An 18,420-nucleotide genomic window follows, 5' to 3' on the forward strand; every position below is an offset into this window, starting at 1 on the left:
CCACCTGAATATTAACAGTTATAACTGTCAACATGGAAATATAAATGCAGAATGCTTGAAAAGTGTGAAAGTGTGTAGAAGTAGAAATATAATTTTTCCAGCACAGTGCCTAAATATAAACCATGTTTCTACTGATCCATTCAACAAAGGGACATATTGCAGTCTGCAGGCAGAAGTGTCCTTGGCCGTGACACTGGATCAGGCCCGCCAATACTCATCGCCCCACTTTTGCATAATGCATCCCTCATGGCTAGTCTGCCATGTGCGCCCCCTAAAGCCCAATTCATGCTTCTGCATCGAAGCTACGCTGTAGCCTATGCTTAGCCGTGTACCCTACGCAGAGCCCGACGCCGTAACCTGACGTGCACCTCCCCAAAAATGTAAGAGGAGCAGGAGCTAAAACTTAAGTGTTTTGCACAGAGGCTGAAAAGAGGAGCTGCAGCAATGGACACTATGTAGAAAAGTATGTGTTGTCTGTATATTAGAGCATTTGAACATTTTCAAGTTATTCACCAAATTTAATTAGGAACCTGAACATAATATGTCTCCTATGATGCTGGCCGGGAGCAGAAGACAGAGACAGGAAGTGAAACTAGTAACTCTGCTGCGAAGATCACGTGATTTTGCTTTCAGCTCCCCGACACCATCGTCCGTGTCTTCTACATGTAAGACACCGCTTTTCCACCAGGAGATATTTGTTTTATATTTGTTTTTTTTCTGTTTGCCACGTTTTAGAAGTGTCATCAATCTCTCCACTAACTTGCGATGAATTCAGTGAGGGGATACCCTGCTGTGTTCTCACATTGACTTCTCCTGGATTTCTACAGACTTTATAGGAGGCCAGTCTGTAACCCTAACCCTCCAGAGAAAATACAAAGGATCTGCGGAGTCCAGTGCATGCCTCAAAGGGATCTATTGGCAGACAATACATATAAAATAATCCTAGTGATGTTTTCACTAGTGTGTTTCATCTAAATTGTACAAATTGTTGTTTTCTTTACCCGAGAATGAGCTATTTATATTTAAATACTTTATATTTACATCGGGAGCCAGTCCTCTCAACGGAGGTCGCTATGTTTTTTTACAGTAGCCCAGACTAGACAAACTAAACACCTTTTGATTTCTGTGACAACTGAAGGCTACCACAGGTACTTTCATGTTTGGAACTGCAACTTTACCACTAGATCTCACTGAATTCTACACACTGAACCTTTATTAAGGATCATTCCTGACTAGAGAATGTTTGGTCCAACAAAGGCACATACAACAAACTCAACAGTGAGATCTCAATGCTGGGGATCATCATTCTACACCCAGCACAGTCATGTGATATGGGATATTATGTTATATCAAGGCTGGGGAATTAAGATAAGATAAGATGAGATACATTTCATTGATCCACACACTGGGGAAATTCAGTTGTTACAGCAGCAGGTCAGAATGAGGTAGACAAGAGAATAGAAATTGTATTAATAAGAAGGAAAGAGATAAAAAATATAAAATTGAATAAAAATGTTGAGTACATACACGTACTAGTGGTTTGTATATAAATGTTATTAAGTAAAGTGCAGTGGCACAGAATGATTGCTTGAGAAAGTACAAAAACGTTTGTACATAAATATAAGGACAAATTGTGATGTGCAGATGACACAAATGTGCAAAAAGTTACATTCACTTAAATGGTTTTGTATTTACATAGTGCTTTTCTAGTCTTGATGACCACTCAAAGCTCTTTACAGTACAGTTTTACATTCACCCATTCATACAGTGCATCTATTAGCAGCACTTTGTTGTTCTATGAGGGGCAATTCAGGGTTCAGCATCTTGCCCAAGGACACTTCGGCAATGCAGATGGGGAAGACTGGGGATCGAACTGCTGACCTTCAGGTTGGAGGACGACCGCTCTACCCCTCAGCCACAGCCGTCCCGCTTTGTGGTTTTTGTCTTCAATAACAGCTTCTGATACAAGAAGGGCCTGGCCAAGCTCTACATCATGAGGAGGCTGAGGTCTTTCAACATCGTCCTCTTCTGTGCTGTGGTCCATTGGGAAGGCAACATGAAGAGGAGGGAAGTGAAGCGATTGGATAGGCCTGTGAGGCGAGCTGGTTCTGAGGTTTTGCGGCACACAGTGGATTTAGAAACACAGTACCCACTGGTTGTTATGCTTTTTTCCCTTATTAAATTCCTTCGAATCAATTGTATGCTGACGTTTTAATGTTGATTTATATTATTAAAATATATTTCTACTCAGAGAAATAATCATGAGTCCTTTTTAAGCAAGTTTTATAAGAAATTACACATTGACTGAAGTAAATGTTTTGCTACCAAACTATTGTTCATGTTTGTGTATTTGTTCAAGTGTAAGGAAAAAGAAAAGAAACATTCATAGAATGATTAAGAATTAAGATTAGAATAAAAGGTGGCACCCTTAATTATCAGGATAATTGACAATAACAGTAGGGACTACATAATTATGGTATAATTCATGTACAAAGACAAGTTTGCTGTTTTTTTTGCTCTCTTTGATCTCATTTTGCTCCCTCTTTTTCCCAAAGATATCTTAACGTGTGATGACGTGGACACACCTGTCACGCCACAATAGCAGGGCTGTCGCACCTGTAAATCAATATGACCATAAAGCAAAAGACACATAACATCCTCTGTTGTCAGTAGAGTTCTTGCAGGTGCTTGTAGAACATTGTCATCAACCTCTCCACTCTGAATGGAGACATGAGAAGCATCTTCTTTCACTGGAGGACGCATTGCTGCTTCTTCAGCTCACTCTGATGACTCTCAACACGACAGAACCAGACGTGTGAAATCACCGTCATGTATCCTATGTATCTTAAAACAGCCTAGATAGTGGAAGTTGGTCTCAGCAATCCAAGTGACAATGGTCCATCTATGGAATGTTGGCTTTTTGCCAATGCTTGACATGCAAACACTGAGAGAAGTGGTCGTGGACTTCTTTGTGCTGGCGAGTAAGGAATCGATTGAATCAAATAAGCTCAGTCATATTCCAAATTGTGTTCCTTGGAGTTAATTTACATATGTACTGCATTGCTGCACTTTTGTTCACCAAAGTCCCTCTGAGGTGTCCTGCATTTCTACAGGTCATTTCTGCCTCTTCTCCAGTTTGCTCGGTCATCCGCAAACAAGACCAACCCTGACCCGACGCCCTGAACAATATTATTTTTAATGATGTTGAATAGTACAAGGCTATTTAAATTGCCTGTCACTACCTGGTCCAAGGGTAAAAACATGCCCTGACCCGAACCTGTATTACCCTCCTCTTCAAACAGTCTAGTATCTAATTAAATAGCTGCCCTAATATTTCATTCTTTACACATTTTCGTAACGAGGTCTTCCTTCCCGTAGAATGTCTTCTCCATATTAACAAACACTGCTGTCACTCTCAGTTAATTTATCGGGCCTTTCTTTATCTCTGAATGCTGGGAGAGCAAAGAGTCTATGGTGTGCCTCCGTTTGCAAAACCCACTTTATAAACCAATCGGTTTTCCATTATTCCACACAGCAACGATTTCAGTGCAAAGGTCTAAATGAGCAGGCTTGTGTTACATCTTTCCCCAGTTTTGAAATTGGGACCACCACCGTTGAGATCCACCATTGGACATGTATCTTCTTTTTAGGGGTTTCTTTATAGGGATGCATTTGTATGCATTACACAATATCACTGCACATAAACTGTAACCTATTCCCTTCGCCTATTGTTCTCCCCCCATGGGTGTCATCACATTTGTCAGAGAATTGCTCCCAGTTTGCCCTGATTATATTCAAAGTATCTTGCTCTTTTTTGATCTTAAGTAATCCCCAAATCTCAAAGTTCAATTACAAGATATTAAACAACAGCAGCCTCCTGATCATTGCCACTTATTTCCATGACTCTCTTTTAATTGACTGTCTTTACATGGACCCCAGCATTCCAATATTACCCACATGAAGCCAATAGTCTGAACACCACACAATCATGTAAACAGCATTTTCTGATTACCCGAATATGGTCATACTTAGAATATGTAAAAATCCAATTAAGTATTCTGACCTGAATTGCAGTTCCCAGCATTTTGTGACATCAACATATGGTAGTTACCAACTCCTGGGTGTAAACAAGATGAAAAATAAAAAGAGTCTTGGGTTTTAAACCTGGAATAACAATGGATGTAATGACGTAGTCGACATAATGAATTGAGTCATAATCAGACTATGCTCTGTTACATTTAAACAGGAATATGAATCGAATATTCCAACTCATGTTAACATCATTCTTATTCTGAATAAGGTCGATAGTCAGAATATTGCACACCCTTATCTACTCTCATGTGCTTCTGCCCCATGTGGGACACACTTGCATCCCTTCAAGAAGCCTTTCCGCACCATCTACCTCAATTATAATGATGTCTGACGTTGTCCATGGTGTGAGGAAAAGATGATTCACAACCTCCACCCTTTAGCAGAGTGATCTTTTATGAGCCCTGACTATGGTAGAATTTAAATTCTTAAAAAGATGTTTCTCCCTTGTTCCCATTTGCCTGCTGGATAGTTTTAATCCACCAGGCTGCTGCAAGTTAAAGGCTCATTTTAAAGTTTTTCTTTGTCTGTTCCATATCAATGAGTTGGTTTTACCACAGGAGGAGAATCCCTGGGTCCATAAATGAGCAGAATGTCTCCACTATGGGTTCTTTGATGGCTCTGTTAACAGGTATGTCTGTACACATGGCACACTCATAATTAATCACTGTTGGCTTATGTGTTGATTTTATTCTTTGCACAAAAGCTTTGCCCTAATGAACAAGCCAGCTAAGCACTCAGATTAAGCACTGCCTTCGGCAATAAGTGGCCCTGATCAAATTTGTGATAAATGGATGCTTATTCAATCAATGCATCATTATTCAACCATTACTATATCGCACCACTGTGCGAGCTGACCCCCTGCTGAGGTTTCATTAACCACTGATCAACTCTGCGTCCCTGAGGACACACACAATATATGTGAACTATCGCCGTGTCATTATTGTGAAGTGATGCCTGTTGATGTGTGAGGGTGAAGCCTCTAATAGTCTCACATGAGTGTTTTTCAGAATGAAACATGAATATTTAACACACACTGTCAGCGAGCAGTGAGGAAGATCAGATTGCCGCAGCCACATCCACGAAAAAAATCTCTTCTGTGGAAGAATGAGTAGATGAAAACAAGCAACGATTGCATATGAGAACATTTTATTAGATCATATACTGATACATAAACTGCAGGGATCAGAGGACGCCACCTGAGCAGGTGGTCCTTCATATGTGGCAAGGACACATTTGATACAATAATTCACAAATCAGTCAAAGACTACAAACATGAAACCTCAAAAAATAGAATACATGAAAATAAATGAATAAATTAAGACAACACATCTGCTGAAGTGATTTCAAGTTCCTTCAAAGAAAAAAGCACACCTTCACAATACACACTTTTAAAGGCATCCAAATCCTCCCTTTTTACATTATATTTAGATTATGACTGAATAATAATTGTGCTCTAACTAGACTCAATCACACCTCAGTCAACGTTTGAACCTTAGTTCAGTGTCATATTCTCAAAAAGATGTCAATAAAGCACTAAGTGAAAAATAGTCTCCCCCAATGAACAAAAAAGACAGTCATCCTATACAGTCGGGTTTGACTCTGACACAAAGAGAGGGGGTAGAGAGAGAGAGAGAGAGAGAGAGAGAGAGAGAGAGAGAGAGAGAGAGAGAGAGAGAGTGGGGGTGGAGAGAGAGAGTGAGAGAGAGAGAGACTGGTAGAGAGAGGGAGAGGGATAGGTATAGAGGGAGACAGAGGGGTGTGAGTGGAGAGAGAGAGGTCGAGCAAGAGAAAGGTGCAGAGAGGAAGAGGGAAAACAAAGGAAGGGGAGAGAGAAAGAAAGAGGCAGAGAGATGAAGTGAGAGAGAGGTAGAGAGAGAGAGCGAGGTGTCAGTGCAGCAGCTCCCGGCTCAGATGATGGTGAAGTGAACTTGCAGTATGTGTGTGTACAGTCATGGGAGCGGACGCTGATGTGCGCGCCACAGCGCGTCCTGCGCTCCGTGCGTCAGACATGGGCTCGGACTGTGAAAGTTACTACAGCAAGGAGAACGTGTTCGTGGAGGGATTCACGTGTCCGAGAGCGGACAATGACTCCACGGCTCTTTACTGCTGCGGCTTCAGTGACCTGAAGTACTGTTGTGACGACCCCAACAGCTTCTTCCCATACGAGTATGGATACATGTGGTGGTTGAGGTAAGGAGCGGTGACAGCAGCTGAACTCAACGTGACATTTACATTGTGCAGAATAATAAAACTAAATGTTTCAAAATGTCCTTTCTATGAAACCGGACGCTTCTCTTTGTATAAGTGGTTTCCTGTTGATGGTGTTTTTGCAGCTTGTGCCTGTTTGGCTCCACTCTGGTTAATTGGTTGCTGAGAAACCAATTAAGAAGATTTCTGAGAAACATCAGTGACCTTCACATTCACGCTCATCACGAATTAGTATGAGGGCAGTTCACAGTGGAATGTAAATGGGAGGTATCATTTGAACCTCAGCATGTTTAATATTCAATTGGTAAAAAAATTAAGAATAAAACTAACAAATAATGAAGAAGTAATTTGTTGACACAATAAGTGGTCCCATCATTTAGGAAAACACTGCTTCTCAGTCACAAATGAGGAAATAAGGATGGAGTGGTCATGTCTCTCCATACTGATTCTGATCACTTGACTTAATTATTCTGTATCAGGCAGAACCCATATTCTCTCTATAAATAATCGTTATACACCACTGCATGGAACTCATGGGATCATTTTTATGTGCTGGGATATGAGACCAGGCATTGCTGATGCTGATGTTGAAATGCATTCAACTGGTTGCAGAAACAGTGAGTTACAGTGACATTGACACACTGTTACACATTATAAGATCATTTTTGCAACCTAAGAGCACCTTTCTCCATTTGTTATAGAAGAATTCTCCTTCTCAAAATGCTCTAATCCAAATTACATGCTGCCTTTATTTGGTCGAGCATATTTAGTTATTTTGGACTTTATCTGTCCCTGGGAATTCTGCTGACAGCACAGACATTCAAACCTTTTGAGTATATGTTCTGAGTGTTCTTTCTCATTTATTTAAGGGAATAAACAGAGCTGTTATTCTAAATGTATAGCTGAATCTATCTATCTATCCATCCATCCATCCATCCATCCATTGAGTGTAATGAGCCTTCTCAAAACATGACGTGTCTGGTCATTGTGCATCATTATGAGTCATTGTGTGTTTAATAAAACACTGAAACACTCCAGTATTTGACTGGACTTGGATTTTGAGTGCTTTTACTGCTTTACTACTCTCAACAGTCCACCTTCATATGATGAAGCATAAATGCAGAGCACATCACTCATGCTCTCTTCAGGTCCAGATTTGAAGCACCCATTAAACCAGCTTCATTTTTCCTATCGATTCAGCTTCCCTGCTTTGGAAGTGCACTGTCTGTTTTCTATCTGTACTGACAGTAATCAAACAAATCATAGCAAATGTGCATGTAAAACTATTGTGTGTGTGTGTGTGTGTGTGGTGGGGAGTGGCTGCTTTAATGCAGCTGTGGCAGGAGGTGTAGGTATCATTCCGTCAAACAAGATTCTGGACGTTTGTATAGTTGTTTGGTTTTGCTCAGGCGCATTTTGAAGTTCAGGATCTTGCCCACAACACTTAGGCTTGCGGAATGGGGGAGACTGGGATCGCACTGCCGACCCTTTAGGTAAGGGGACGACCTGCTCTACCTCCTGAGCCACAGCCGCCTCCCGAGTCAGCAGCAAGAAGATGACATTTTACATTTTCTCTGAACACAGAGATAATTCAGGCTGACAGGAATTATGATTCTGATGTGCTACTTGCACTGTGAACATCAACAATATGAAAAACTTAACTCACTTACACAAACATCATCCTCATCTGAATTGAGGATTTTGCTGTAGTATTTTATGGCATATTACCTCTTCTCTTAAAATATATATGCTACACACAAGCATCCAAATCTGAACACAAGGCCTATATTGAATTATACACTTTCAATGTTTAACGTCCCCTAAACATTTACAAGATAAATATTAGATTCAATTTCTGCTGTTAAATCCTCCTCAACCCTACACACTGGACTGGATATCTGTAGACACTTTAAGATTCACAGAATGAAAGACTCAATCTCAAGAAAGATTTTTACTGTCTAAAAATGTACCAAACTTGGTGTAAAGGGTAATTCAGTGTCCATCGAAGGGCAGAGTGTTTCCACAGCAGGAATGGAATGCAGCAAATTGGAGGAATCGAGAGGACACTGTGGCTGAGGGAAATGGCTGAATGTGACAGAACAAGGTGAGCAGCAGGTGATGCTGACGCAAATGCTACAGGATGAAGGCACCAGCAGGCAGGCAAAACATAAACACTTCCCAAACACCCATCTAGCAATAGTTGGTGGAGCTTAAATAGCTCAAGATAATTTGGTGTTCTGAAAGGGAAGTATTGATCAAACCTGACTAACATACAGTGAGCGAGTGGATGATTGTTTAGAGGAAGATACTGTAAGGTGCATGGAGGAGCTGGAACCAGTAGTTTCACCCAGTCAGCAGCACACATGTAAGAGAGGGAAGAGCAGAGGGGGGAAATCATAAACCTAAATAAAGTTTCTGTTTAAGCATTTTTGTATTTTTGTAACAACTGTTTAATTTTGTATTTTCATTACTTATAACTGGTTAATTCATGGCAATGTCCCCTCACAGCGAGGAAGGTTCCGCCTCTTGACTAAAATCACAATCAAATTATTTTCTAAAATATCTGGTACACTCTTTTGCTCTATTTGGACTCAAATTGTCCATGTAATAATAATGAAACAATTAATGCACCAGGATGCTAGATAAAAAAAAAACTGGATGTTAAGGTTGACCTTATGCTTTCCTGTGTCCACTGTAAGGAAATTAAATGAAATTTCCCTTTTAAAAAATAAATAAATAAAAAGAAGGCAACACATGCAGTGTAATCATCATGAGCTGTATTTTCTTCTTCTTCTTCTTTGTTCGGTTTTTTGGCAGGTGTCAATCAACAACAAGGTGCATTACATATATATATATTGTATATGCAATATGTCTACTCAGATACTCGACCATTACTGACAATAATCCATCATTCATTGACCTTCCATTATGCTACAACGTGTTTATTCTAATCACTGCTGCAAACACCCTTATCTTCTGCACATCTATTGCACTTCTGTCCGTCCTGGGAGAGGGATCCCTCACATGTGGCTCTCTCTGAGGTTTCTACGTTCTTTTTTCCCTGTTAAAAGGGTTTTTAGTAGTTTGTCCTTACTCTTGTTGAGGGTTAAGGGCAGAGGATGTCACACCCTGTTAAAGCCCTATAAGACAAATTGTGATTTTTGAATATGGGCTACACAAATAAAATTTGATTGACTGATTGATTGATGATTACCGCCTTTGTTTCCACTGTGATGAGTATTTGCTTTGTATCGAACAGTATTTTGAGAGAATATATGATATGACACCTCTTTGTTCTGTGCCTCACAGTCTCGGAGCTCTGGTGGGTCTCTCTGTAGCAGCGTTGGTTCTTCTTGCCTTCATCATCACCCTGTGTGTACTCTGCTATCTGTTCATCACCACCAAACCCAGAGGGCTGGATAATGGGCTGCCTCTACGAGCACCAGGTAATGACTGCATCTCTGTCTGTGCAGAGTGCACTCTGCCCAATATAGATGCGATGCTCTGAATATACTGAACTTATTTGGGAGCAGCCCACTGATATACAGGACACTGTATTGTATACTAATCACAGATCAGAACTCACCTTTTCAGAACTGCTTTTAATGTGTGATGTATGTTGTATTTTCTATGTTTTTAGTGTGTAGCTTTTTATGCTAATTTTAACATTTGTAAAGCATCTTTGAGTACTTTGAAAAGCGCTCTATTAATAAAATGTATTATTATTATTATTATTATCATTATTATTATAACTAACTCTGGAGTTTGCCTTTAACACAGCGCAGCAGGAGATTCTCCACTAAGACATGTTCACGACAATATAGACAATTCCAGAGCGTTTCGGTGAGGGGTGGTGCAGCAGGGAGAGGCAGGATGTAACCATACACAGTATTTAAAGGGATGTAACGTAATAATTCTGCTGTGGAGATCATGTGTTTTTGTTAAGAGCACATCAACACCGGCATCAGCTCTTATCACAAAAAGCTCTCTTGACACTTCAGCAGTGTCTTCTACGTGTACAGCACAGTGTTTTCATCCTGAGACAGTGACTCATTCATACATTCTGCTGAGTTTTTACGAGGCTGACCAGAGAAAGTCCGGAGCGTCTCACTCTGATCGTGAGAACTTCATCTAATGATGAAGATTCACTCACCAGTCTGTCCTGTGCTGAACTTTGCCTCAGCTGTTTAAACTAAATACATTTAATGTGAAATTGTAGCTAAATAAGTTAAAAGCTGTGTCCCAATTCAGAAGCCTCATCCTTCAGAGGCTGCATTTGAAGACTGATTGAGTGCAAGCAGCACGACTATAGGCTGACCCATTTCAAAGGCTCCTTCAAATGTGGCCGACAAATGCATCTTTCAATTTCTGCTATAAAGTTCAAAATTAACAACAATGGCACTTAGTAGAGCACATACCACTAACAAGGTCCAACACTGCCCTTAATTCAACCCAGCCTTATCGGCCACATTACGTGAATTCAGTTGGTGGTAATTGCACATGTGTACTGAACAGTGGTTGAAAAAAGCTTACCTCCTCATGCAACCACTTTTATTTTTGCTATAGATCCTGATTTTGGTTTTCACATTACATGCACTCATAGATATCAGTGCCCAAAATATATCCCTGGTTTTGTTTCATCAAGTCCATTCTCTATGAAATAAATGCAATCTCAACAAAGTGTCCAACATTCAGGAGTATTTTCCATTTTCAAAAAACATTTCCTCCGTGGACTACTGCAGTGCCATTTTGAAACCTGCCTGTTTGGAATGGATTGTTCTCTTGTCCTGTGTTACTGCTCTGGAGCTACTTCAGAATAATACTTGTCATTAGTGAGTCCTCCTCTAACAGTTCTACAATATACGGTAGGGCTGTGCAATTAATCGAATTTTGATTGTGATTTCAAGTAAGTAAATGCAAGTATTTTGTCAGTAGGTCTGTTACGTTTGTAAGAAATGGACAAGGACAACTTCTTATATGCATTTGGCAGTGCAAGATGAAATGGAGTCTTTTTAGCTTGTTAAAACATTCTGGGGGGAATATGAGAGATAAATCTGCTTCTTAAATGGCCAAACTGTGCCCATCTGCTGTTTGTTGCAGAGCACAAGAGCTTTTTACAGAGCTGGCTATGCCTTAACCATAGACTGTAAATAAAGACGGACAACGTATTTCCACTTCCTCCCACTGTAAAAAAATGAAGCCGATATATATTAATGAGATATATGGGTGCTTGTGCTTTAGGTCTCATTTGGAGCCAGAGTCTGCGCAGTAGCAATCAAGGTGTGGAGCCCGGGTATCAAGATCCCACCTATACATTGGCTCGACCAATCATGAGTCAGTCTCTGCTGTCAATCATGACATTTCGCCCAGTTTTATAGCATCAAATTACCAACAAATTAAGAAGTCCTTTATTAGTCCCGCAATGGGGAAATTTGCAATGTTACAGCAGCAGAAGACAACATAAGTAGCATGCAGTACTTGGGTGAAGGAATATAAAGAAATAGAAATATACAGCAATATATAGAAAAAATATACAGTATAAATGTGATTAAACCGGTATATAGTGTACAGAAATATATTATGTGTCAAAATATGTACAGTAAATGGATATACATATAACGGTTTATATTGCACAGACATTTTTACAAATGAGTATAGTATAGTGAATGCTACATTCAAATTCAAACTTACAGAAAAAGGTTGCACTATGTTCCATGTCCCATCTGGAGGAGGAGGAGATTTGTGACATTTTCTTTCAGAAATGCACTGAGCCCATAGAGGAAACAGACTTGAGTTGTCAAGGTGATAAGGGCAGACAACAATGTTGATGTGATCTCAGCAATGGAATTTACAGAGTATGTCCTGTATGTTCTCTGCTTGCTGCACCACCTCACCTGAACGCTCCAAAGACTCCTGTGTTGTTGTGAATGCATCTGAGCTGAGCATCTCCTTCTGCATTGTTCATTTGTGAAAGGCAAACTCTGGAGAAAGGACATTCTCCAGAGTTCATGTCTGAAAACTGTCACCAGCCAACAGGGAGCAAACCAGATGATTTGGCTTCACCTTTGGGCAGCAGTCACCTTGTCCATCTTTACATGCAGTCTATGATCTGGACACAATGCTATAAAAACTACATACTGGTTTGTCAGACTCTGTACATACAACATCCTGAGTGATTTTTCTTTTTTTCAGGTTCTTCATCGAGTCCACAAGGACCAGGACCGAGTCATAGCAGTGCAACTTCTGGACCTCAAGGCCTCAGGAAACACTTCCTGAGGGGCAAGCTGGACTGTGACAACCAGCCGCCAGACCCCGACCGCCTTTTCCAGCGTTGTTTCATGGCTACTGTGACATCCATCAACGTCGAGGGTCCTGCATAGACTCGTAGACGGTTTGACTTGAGGAGCAGCTACTTTTACTTTGATTCTTTCTACTATGCTCATTCTACTGAAAGCTAAAATTGGTTTGAATTTAGAATGTCACATATTAAAAAAAAAAAATTTGACATTTGACAAAATCAAATGTAAACCTTGAGAAAGCAAACTGTAGCAGAGAAACGAGATGAGACCTTGATTGCTTTATATTTCGTCTTTTGCAGCTTAAGCAACCCACATTTTCCATTGAAATCTCCCATTATTTTGTTGCCAGTTGGATCTAGTCCCCATCATGAAAGCAGGTGTGATGGGCTGTGATTTTCATTTTGGTAAATCTGCAGTAAATGGTCAACCATTTGATATAATCTTTTAAGATTGACATTCTCTAAAGTATATTGTTGTTATCATTTGTTGTTCCTGAATTTTTTTTTTCTTTAAACCGGAAAGAAAAATATGCAGGATTTATCCGCTTAAAATGAGTTTTTCAAATGAGATCCATTGAGGAATAACCTCAGCATGTTGAACAATGAATAACCACTGATGCAGATGTTTTTGATAAACAATAAAAACATCTGCATCTATGTTTCTGAAGTCACCGTTTTACCCACATATAACCTGGTGGCCACTAACTCGGCCACCAGGTTAGCTTTTACACTGTGATGGAGAAGATAAAGACTGTAATAGGCTTCATTTATTATTGAGCTGAATAATACAAATTCAAAAAGGAGGAGCATGCAGGACTTTGATGAAAGATGTGAAAGTACAGGATCTTCATGCAGCCTGTTCTACATAGACCTAGAGTCTGTCAGCCCACCACTCTGGCCCACACATCTCAACAAATGTCAGAAGAAACCTTATTCAGTCATTCAGTCTCCTGAGGATTCAATCCTACTGAATTTGTGGCTTCTCTGACTATTTGCCTTGGGCCACCATTAGGTGCACATGTTTGGTCTTGTCTCGAAAAGTAGTGGATGAATTACCATGAAACTTGGTTCACATGCACAAACACACGCTCTCACACACACACGCACACACACGCCACACACACACACACACACACACACACACACACACAAGTTCCCTTCAGGATAAAAGATTTTACTTTGTATAAGACTTTGGTCACTAACCGACCATTGAACAGATTTCTTAGAGGTGACATTGACAAGAAAATAAATGTTGCTATATTTACTTAAAGACATGGTCAGATACATTGAAATACACATACACACAGGCTAACTTATACGGACAATGGTGCAACAAATAGAGCTGTGCATGTGTGAGATGTCAGTCATGCATTTAGTGGACATGACACACCAGCTGTAATGTCAACAGACTGCCTCCATAGCCTGAATGGAGCCTGAATGTGAGACTTTTTTTTAAATGTGTGTTGTTGTGAAGAAACAGGCAATATGTTACTTAACTTATGTGGACATGCAAAAGTTCCTAGCTTTAGTGAATAATTTGCTTTAACTTGTAAACTGCATGCTGTGTGTAAATGAAGTGTGAGCAATGGCATAAATCACACCCAAAGAAATATTTGTATTTACTTTGATATTTTGCTTTTCAGAAGTTGCCTAAATGAAGAGAAGGCAGACTTGTTGATTTGTGTTGTCAAAAAATTTGAGGAATCTTGTCACATGCACTTGTCAATTCTGGTAGGAGAATGGTCACAGTATTAGACAGTCTGATGCCCATGTCCTGGAGATGTTTTGATTGCGGCAAAGCAGAAACCTGTTGTAGCCGTAAACTCACGTTGTGCCATGAATTCTCAGAATATTCATGTGATGTCTGTTTTGTTTAATAGCTTTGTACTTTGTGCGAGATATTTAGCAGCTCAAGTGCCTCTGACTTTGTACATGTTTTTTTTCCCAAACTTAATAAACATACAACTTCAAATGATTTTGTGCTTGCTCTTGTTTTGATGCTTAACTTTGATCTTACTGCACCTTGAGCAATGGCTCCACTTCAAATTAGAATTTCTTCTTATCCTGCGTAGGCTAATGCATTTTTTATGAGTCTGAGCATCAAAGCTCCTGTTTGAGCTGCTCAGATAATTTATTCTTAGTTGCAGCACGTTTTTCCTTAAGTCAAACCTGTAAACAATCCAACAAGCGAATGTAGAATAATTCCCTGGATGTCATATCACTTTAAACAGGTACGTTCATGAGGGGATGGAAATCATACACTTCCACACGACACTCCCTAATTTCAGTTTAGCATCCTCTAATCCCTCAACTTCCTTCTAACAAATTCCTAATGGTCTGAAACCAAAGTTAAAAAAAATGTTTCATTTCAAAATGAACAACAATGGCACTCAGTAGAGCACATACCACTACCAAGGCCCAACACTCCCCTTAATTCAACCCAGCCTTATTGGCCACATTACATGATCTCAGCTACATATTGGTGGTATTTGCACATTTGTTACTGAACAGTGGTTGAAAAAAGTTTACCTCCTCATGCAACCACATTTAAATCTGCTATAGATCCTGATTTTTGTTTGGACATTTCACACACTCAGATATCAGTGCCCAACATATATCAAGTCCATTCTCTATGAAATAAATGTAAATGTCAAATGCCCAGGGGCAGATTTCCCGGGGGGCAGGGGGGTCCGGTCTCCCCCATCCAGAGAGTTGTCCCCCTCAATATCATTGCAATCATAAGCAATGATCATTTTAAATAGTAATACAATATGAACTTAGCCCATGTTCGCTAATTGTAGATGCAAAATGAAGCCTTCTTAAGCTTTGAGAGATTGCACCCCCCTCTCTCCTTGCCCCACAGTGGTTTGGTCCACTGCTCACTGCTCCCCCCCTCCCCTCCTGTGTCTCTCTCACAATTTCTCTCTCTGTCAGAGCGATGTGATCTCAGTGTTGACTGAACTCCTATTATCTTGTGCGCACAAGATATTTATCTTAAGATGTTTGTGGTTTAATCACTCAGATGCACACAGACACCAGATTGTAACCATTGCATAGAGAAAACTCACCAAACAAGTTTTGTTTTCACCTGGGAATGTCATACTATGAAATTCTTGTTGCTCTTGCACAGAGACAGGATTGTCATCAGTCAGAACCATCTGCTGCCCATAATAAGGGGCAACAGGCTCAGCCGACGGAAGGACTGCAGATTTAGGCCATGTCACTGACTTTGTCCAACAACAATTACAGGCGCCGGGGAAGATGGATGGGTATAGATGGATGCTTACGAAGTCACGAGAAAATGGCCTTAAGGCAAAAAAGGAAGAGGTTAGTCATCTTAGCTGAGTTAGATCCTGAAGGGTCAACATACAAGCAGCAATGGGGGCTTCACACATCTGGCACATCGATTCATATGACCAGTTAAAACCTGTTAAAAAGTGTGTATTGATGGCTGTGATGACCGCTTCAGCAACCACATACTGAAACTCCGTAACATGGTGGTAACCTTTCTTAATTCCTAATTTGCTTAGATGGTTTCTCTTTGCACACGCACCCACATCACAGATAAATAACTGGACACATAGATTTTGGTTTCATACAACATACTTTTATTTATTTATATATTTTTTTTCTGTGATAATTAATCAAGTTTTCTTTGAGTTACCAGTTCCTGGGGGTTGCTGCTGGAGTCGTCGGGCCATTCATCCAAAGGAGGCCCAGCTGCAGCAGACAACTTTAAATGGCTTTGAGCATTAATTGGACTGCACCTTGTCTCTTGTAATCATGGGGAGGAACATTGTTTCCTTATTTCGATGTTACAGACATTTCTTTAAGACCCCAAGGAACCATATCAACTTGTGGTAAAATGGGCATGCTATGTCCCCTTTAATGAAAACAAAATTAAAATACCCTTTTTTTTTTTTTTTCAAAGAAACTATCTTTGGCTCTCTGATCTTCCTGCTCGGTCCCTGACAATGGCTTATACCGGAAAATAATTTGGCTGAATACCTCTGCATAGAGGGTTTGGAATATTGGATCCAGCTTCTTGGAGAACTGCGTGACAAAGAAGAGTTTGATGGAGGTGTACTGGAAAAGGCCATACTTCAGTTGTGCACAGTGGGAATAATTCAGGTATTATGATTAGGCGTTAATATAGTCAGACATGTGGGGGAGTTTAACTATGTAAATTTGCTTAGGTAATGTAGGCTTGTTTGAGTAGTGTTTTACTGCACCATCAATTCTGTTACAGCCCGTAACACACTCTGTGTGCTCTAATGTGTCATTTTATAAAATTAAAATAAAATTAAAAGTATGAATGTCAACATCTCAGAATGATAGCTAACAGTTAGTTAGATAGTTAACATATCTCTTCAGGTATCTGGTCAGACAGCTCTGTGCTGCATTCATGGACAGTGGAAACTTCAAGATGTCTTTCACTCGCTTTGCTGTTGGAAATTGCTGTTCTCTGTTCAATCTCTGTGGCATCATAACTGCTGCAAGACTCTTCAAAATAGATCTCCAACTCTCAATAACAAACATGGGAGTTTGTACGAGGGCTTTGTGACTAAAGCATCAATAAGGGTGTCCTGATCAACAGATCCAAGGTTGTGTAGTGCTTTCTCAAGGATTTCCCTCTCTGGTTTCGATATGTAGGATCACAGTTCACCTGGAAACGTTCGTACGTGGATCTGCCTCGTATCCCGTCCTCTACACAGCCACATTCAACCAGAAATGGTCAGAAATGGTTTTTTTTTGTAGTTTTTCCTTACTCTGGTTAAGGGTTAAGGGCAGAGGATGTCACACCTTGTTAAAGCCCTATGAGACAAATTGTGATTTGTGAATATGGGCTATGCAAATAAAATGTTATGGATTGATTGATTGAATGGAAAGGACCTCATGAATATTAAATTATCCTGCTGACCAATGGGTTTTCAAGGTGAATTGTGGCATCAAACGATGAGAAGAGTAAGCAACTTTCTTGCACAGACATCGATGTGTTTATCAGTGAGGCGGAGGTGAAGAGCGATTTAATGAGACAGCAGTGATGTGATTAATAAAGAAAACTGAACATAATTTGCTGTAAGTTGTTTTATATCTTTTTGTCAATTGAAGATTCTTATGGAACAGTTCTGTCACACGAGCACAAATAACGCGGTCGGTTTTAATGTTAATGATGAAGTGGATCAATAATCTGCTTCAGTTCACAGCCTCACATCTGCATCATCATTTTCCCGTCTCCAAAATGTTCGTACGCATGGGTAAGAGTTAGCGTGGAAGTGCGCACATTCTCCGGTCAAGTTTGTTTTTAAAAACCCCAACGTCTGCGTGAGTAGTGATGTACGCACGTTTTAGGCCCTGTTTTGTACGTACGCAGCGGTTATAAATGAGGCCCCTGGACAGTAGGTACCATCACTTCACTGGTTTCTTGAATGTCTGGAGGAGGTTGTTCATCTTCATCACGTCTATGTTCAGGTGAAAAGATGACTATTTCATCTGTTTCATCTTCCTGGTGCAAAGGTATGGTCTGAGAAGTTTCACCTAAGTCTCTTCATATAATTCTTCAGTAGTATGGTCTTCATCAGTCAGTCTGTGACAGATATCCGGCATGCCAGAGTGAAAACTTTACAGCTCCATCTACTTTGATTTCCCTTCTGGGAAAAACAACTTCTATGCCATAGTTTTTAAATCTCCTACTTTTGTATGTCTCTCTATGCTAATGTGGCAAGGTAGACCAACACTAATATCCTTAAGGGATTCAGGTTCAGTGAACTAAAGGAGCAGGAGATGTGGTTCCATCCAAAAACAATACTTTGTTAACAGTG

At 40.1% G+C, this 18,420-nt stretch overlaps 1 protein-coding gene across 1 annotated transcript; it reads left to right on the forward strand.

The window, feature by feature from the left end:
• Positions 1-5,878: 5,878 nt before the first annotated feature.
• LOC118120663 (protein shisa-like-2B) lies at positions 5,879-14,573 on the forward strand. The gene is made up of 3 exons (XM_035175807.2): positions 5,879-6,282; positions 9,610-9,746; positions 12,493-14,573. Exons 1-3 carry the CDS (start codon positions 6,044-6,046, stop codon positions 12,678-12,680), a joined length of 564 nt encoding a protein of 187 aa, XP_035031698.1. The 5' UTR covers positions 5,879-6,043; the 3' UTR covers positions 12,681-14,573.
• The last annotated feature ends 3,847 nt before the right edge of the window (positions 14,574-18,420 follow it).

The sequence above is a fragment of the Hippoglossus stenolepis genome, chromosome 14, assembly GCF_022539355.2.
Source record: "Hippoglossus stenolepis isolate QCI-W04-F060 chromosome 14, HSTE1.2, whole genome shotgun sequence".
NCBI lineage: Eukaryota > Metazoa > Chordata > Actinopteri > Pleuronectiformes > Pleuronectidae > Hippoglossus > Hippoglossus stenolepis.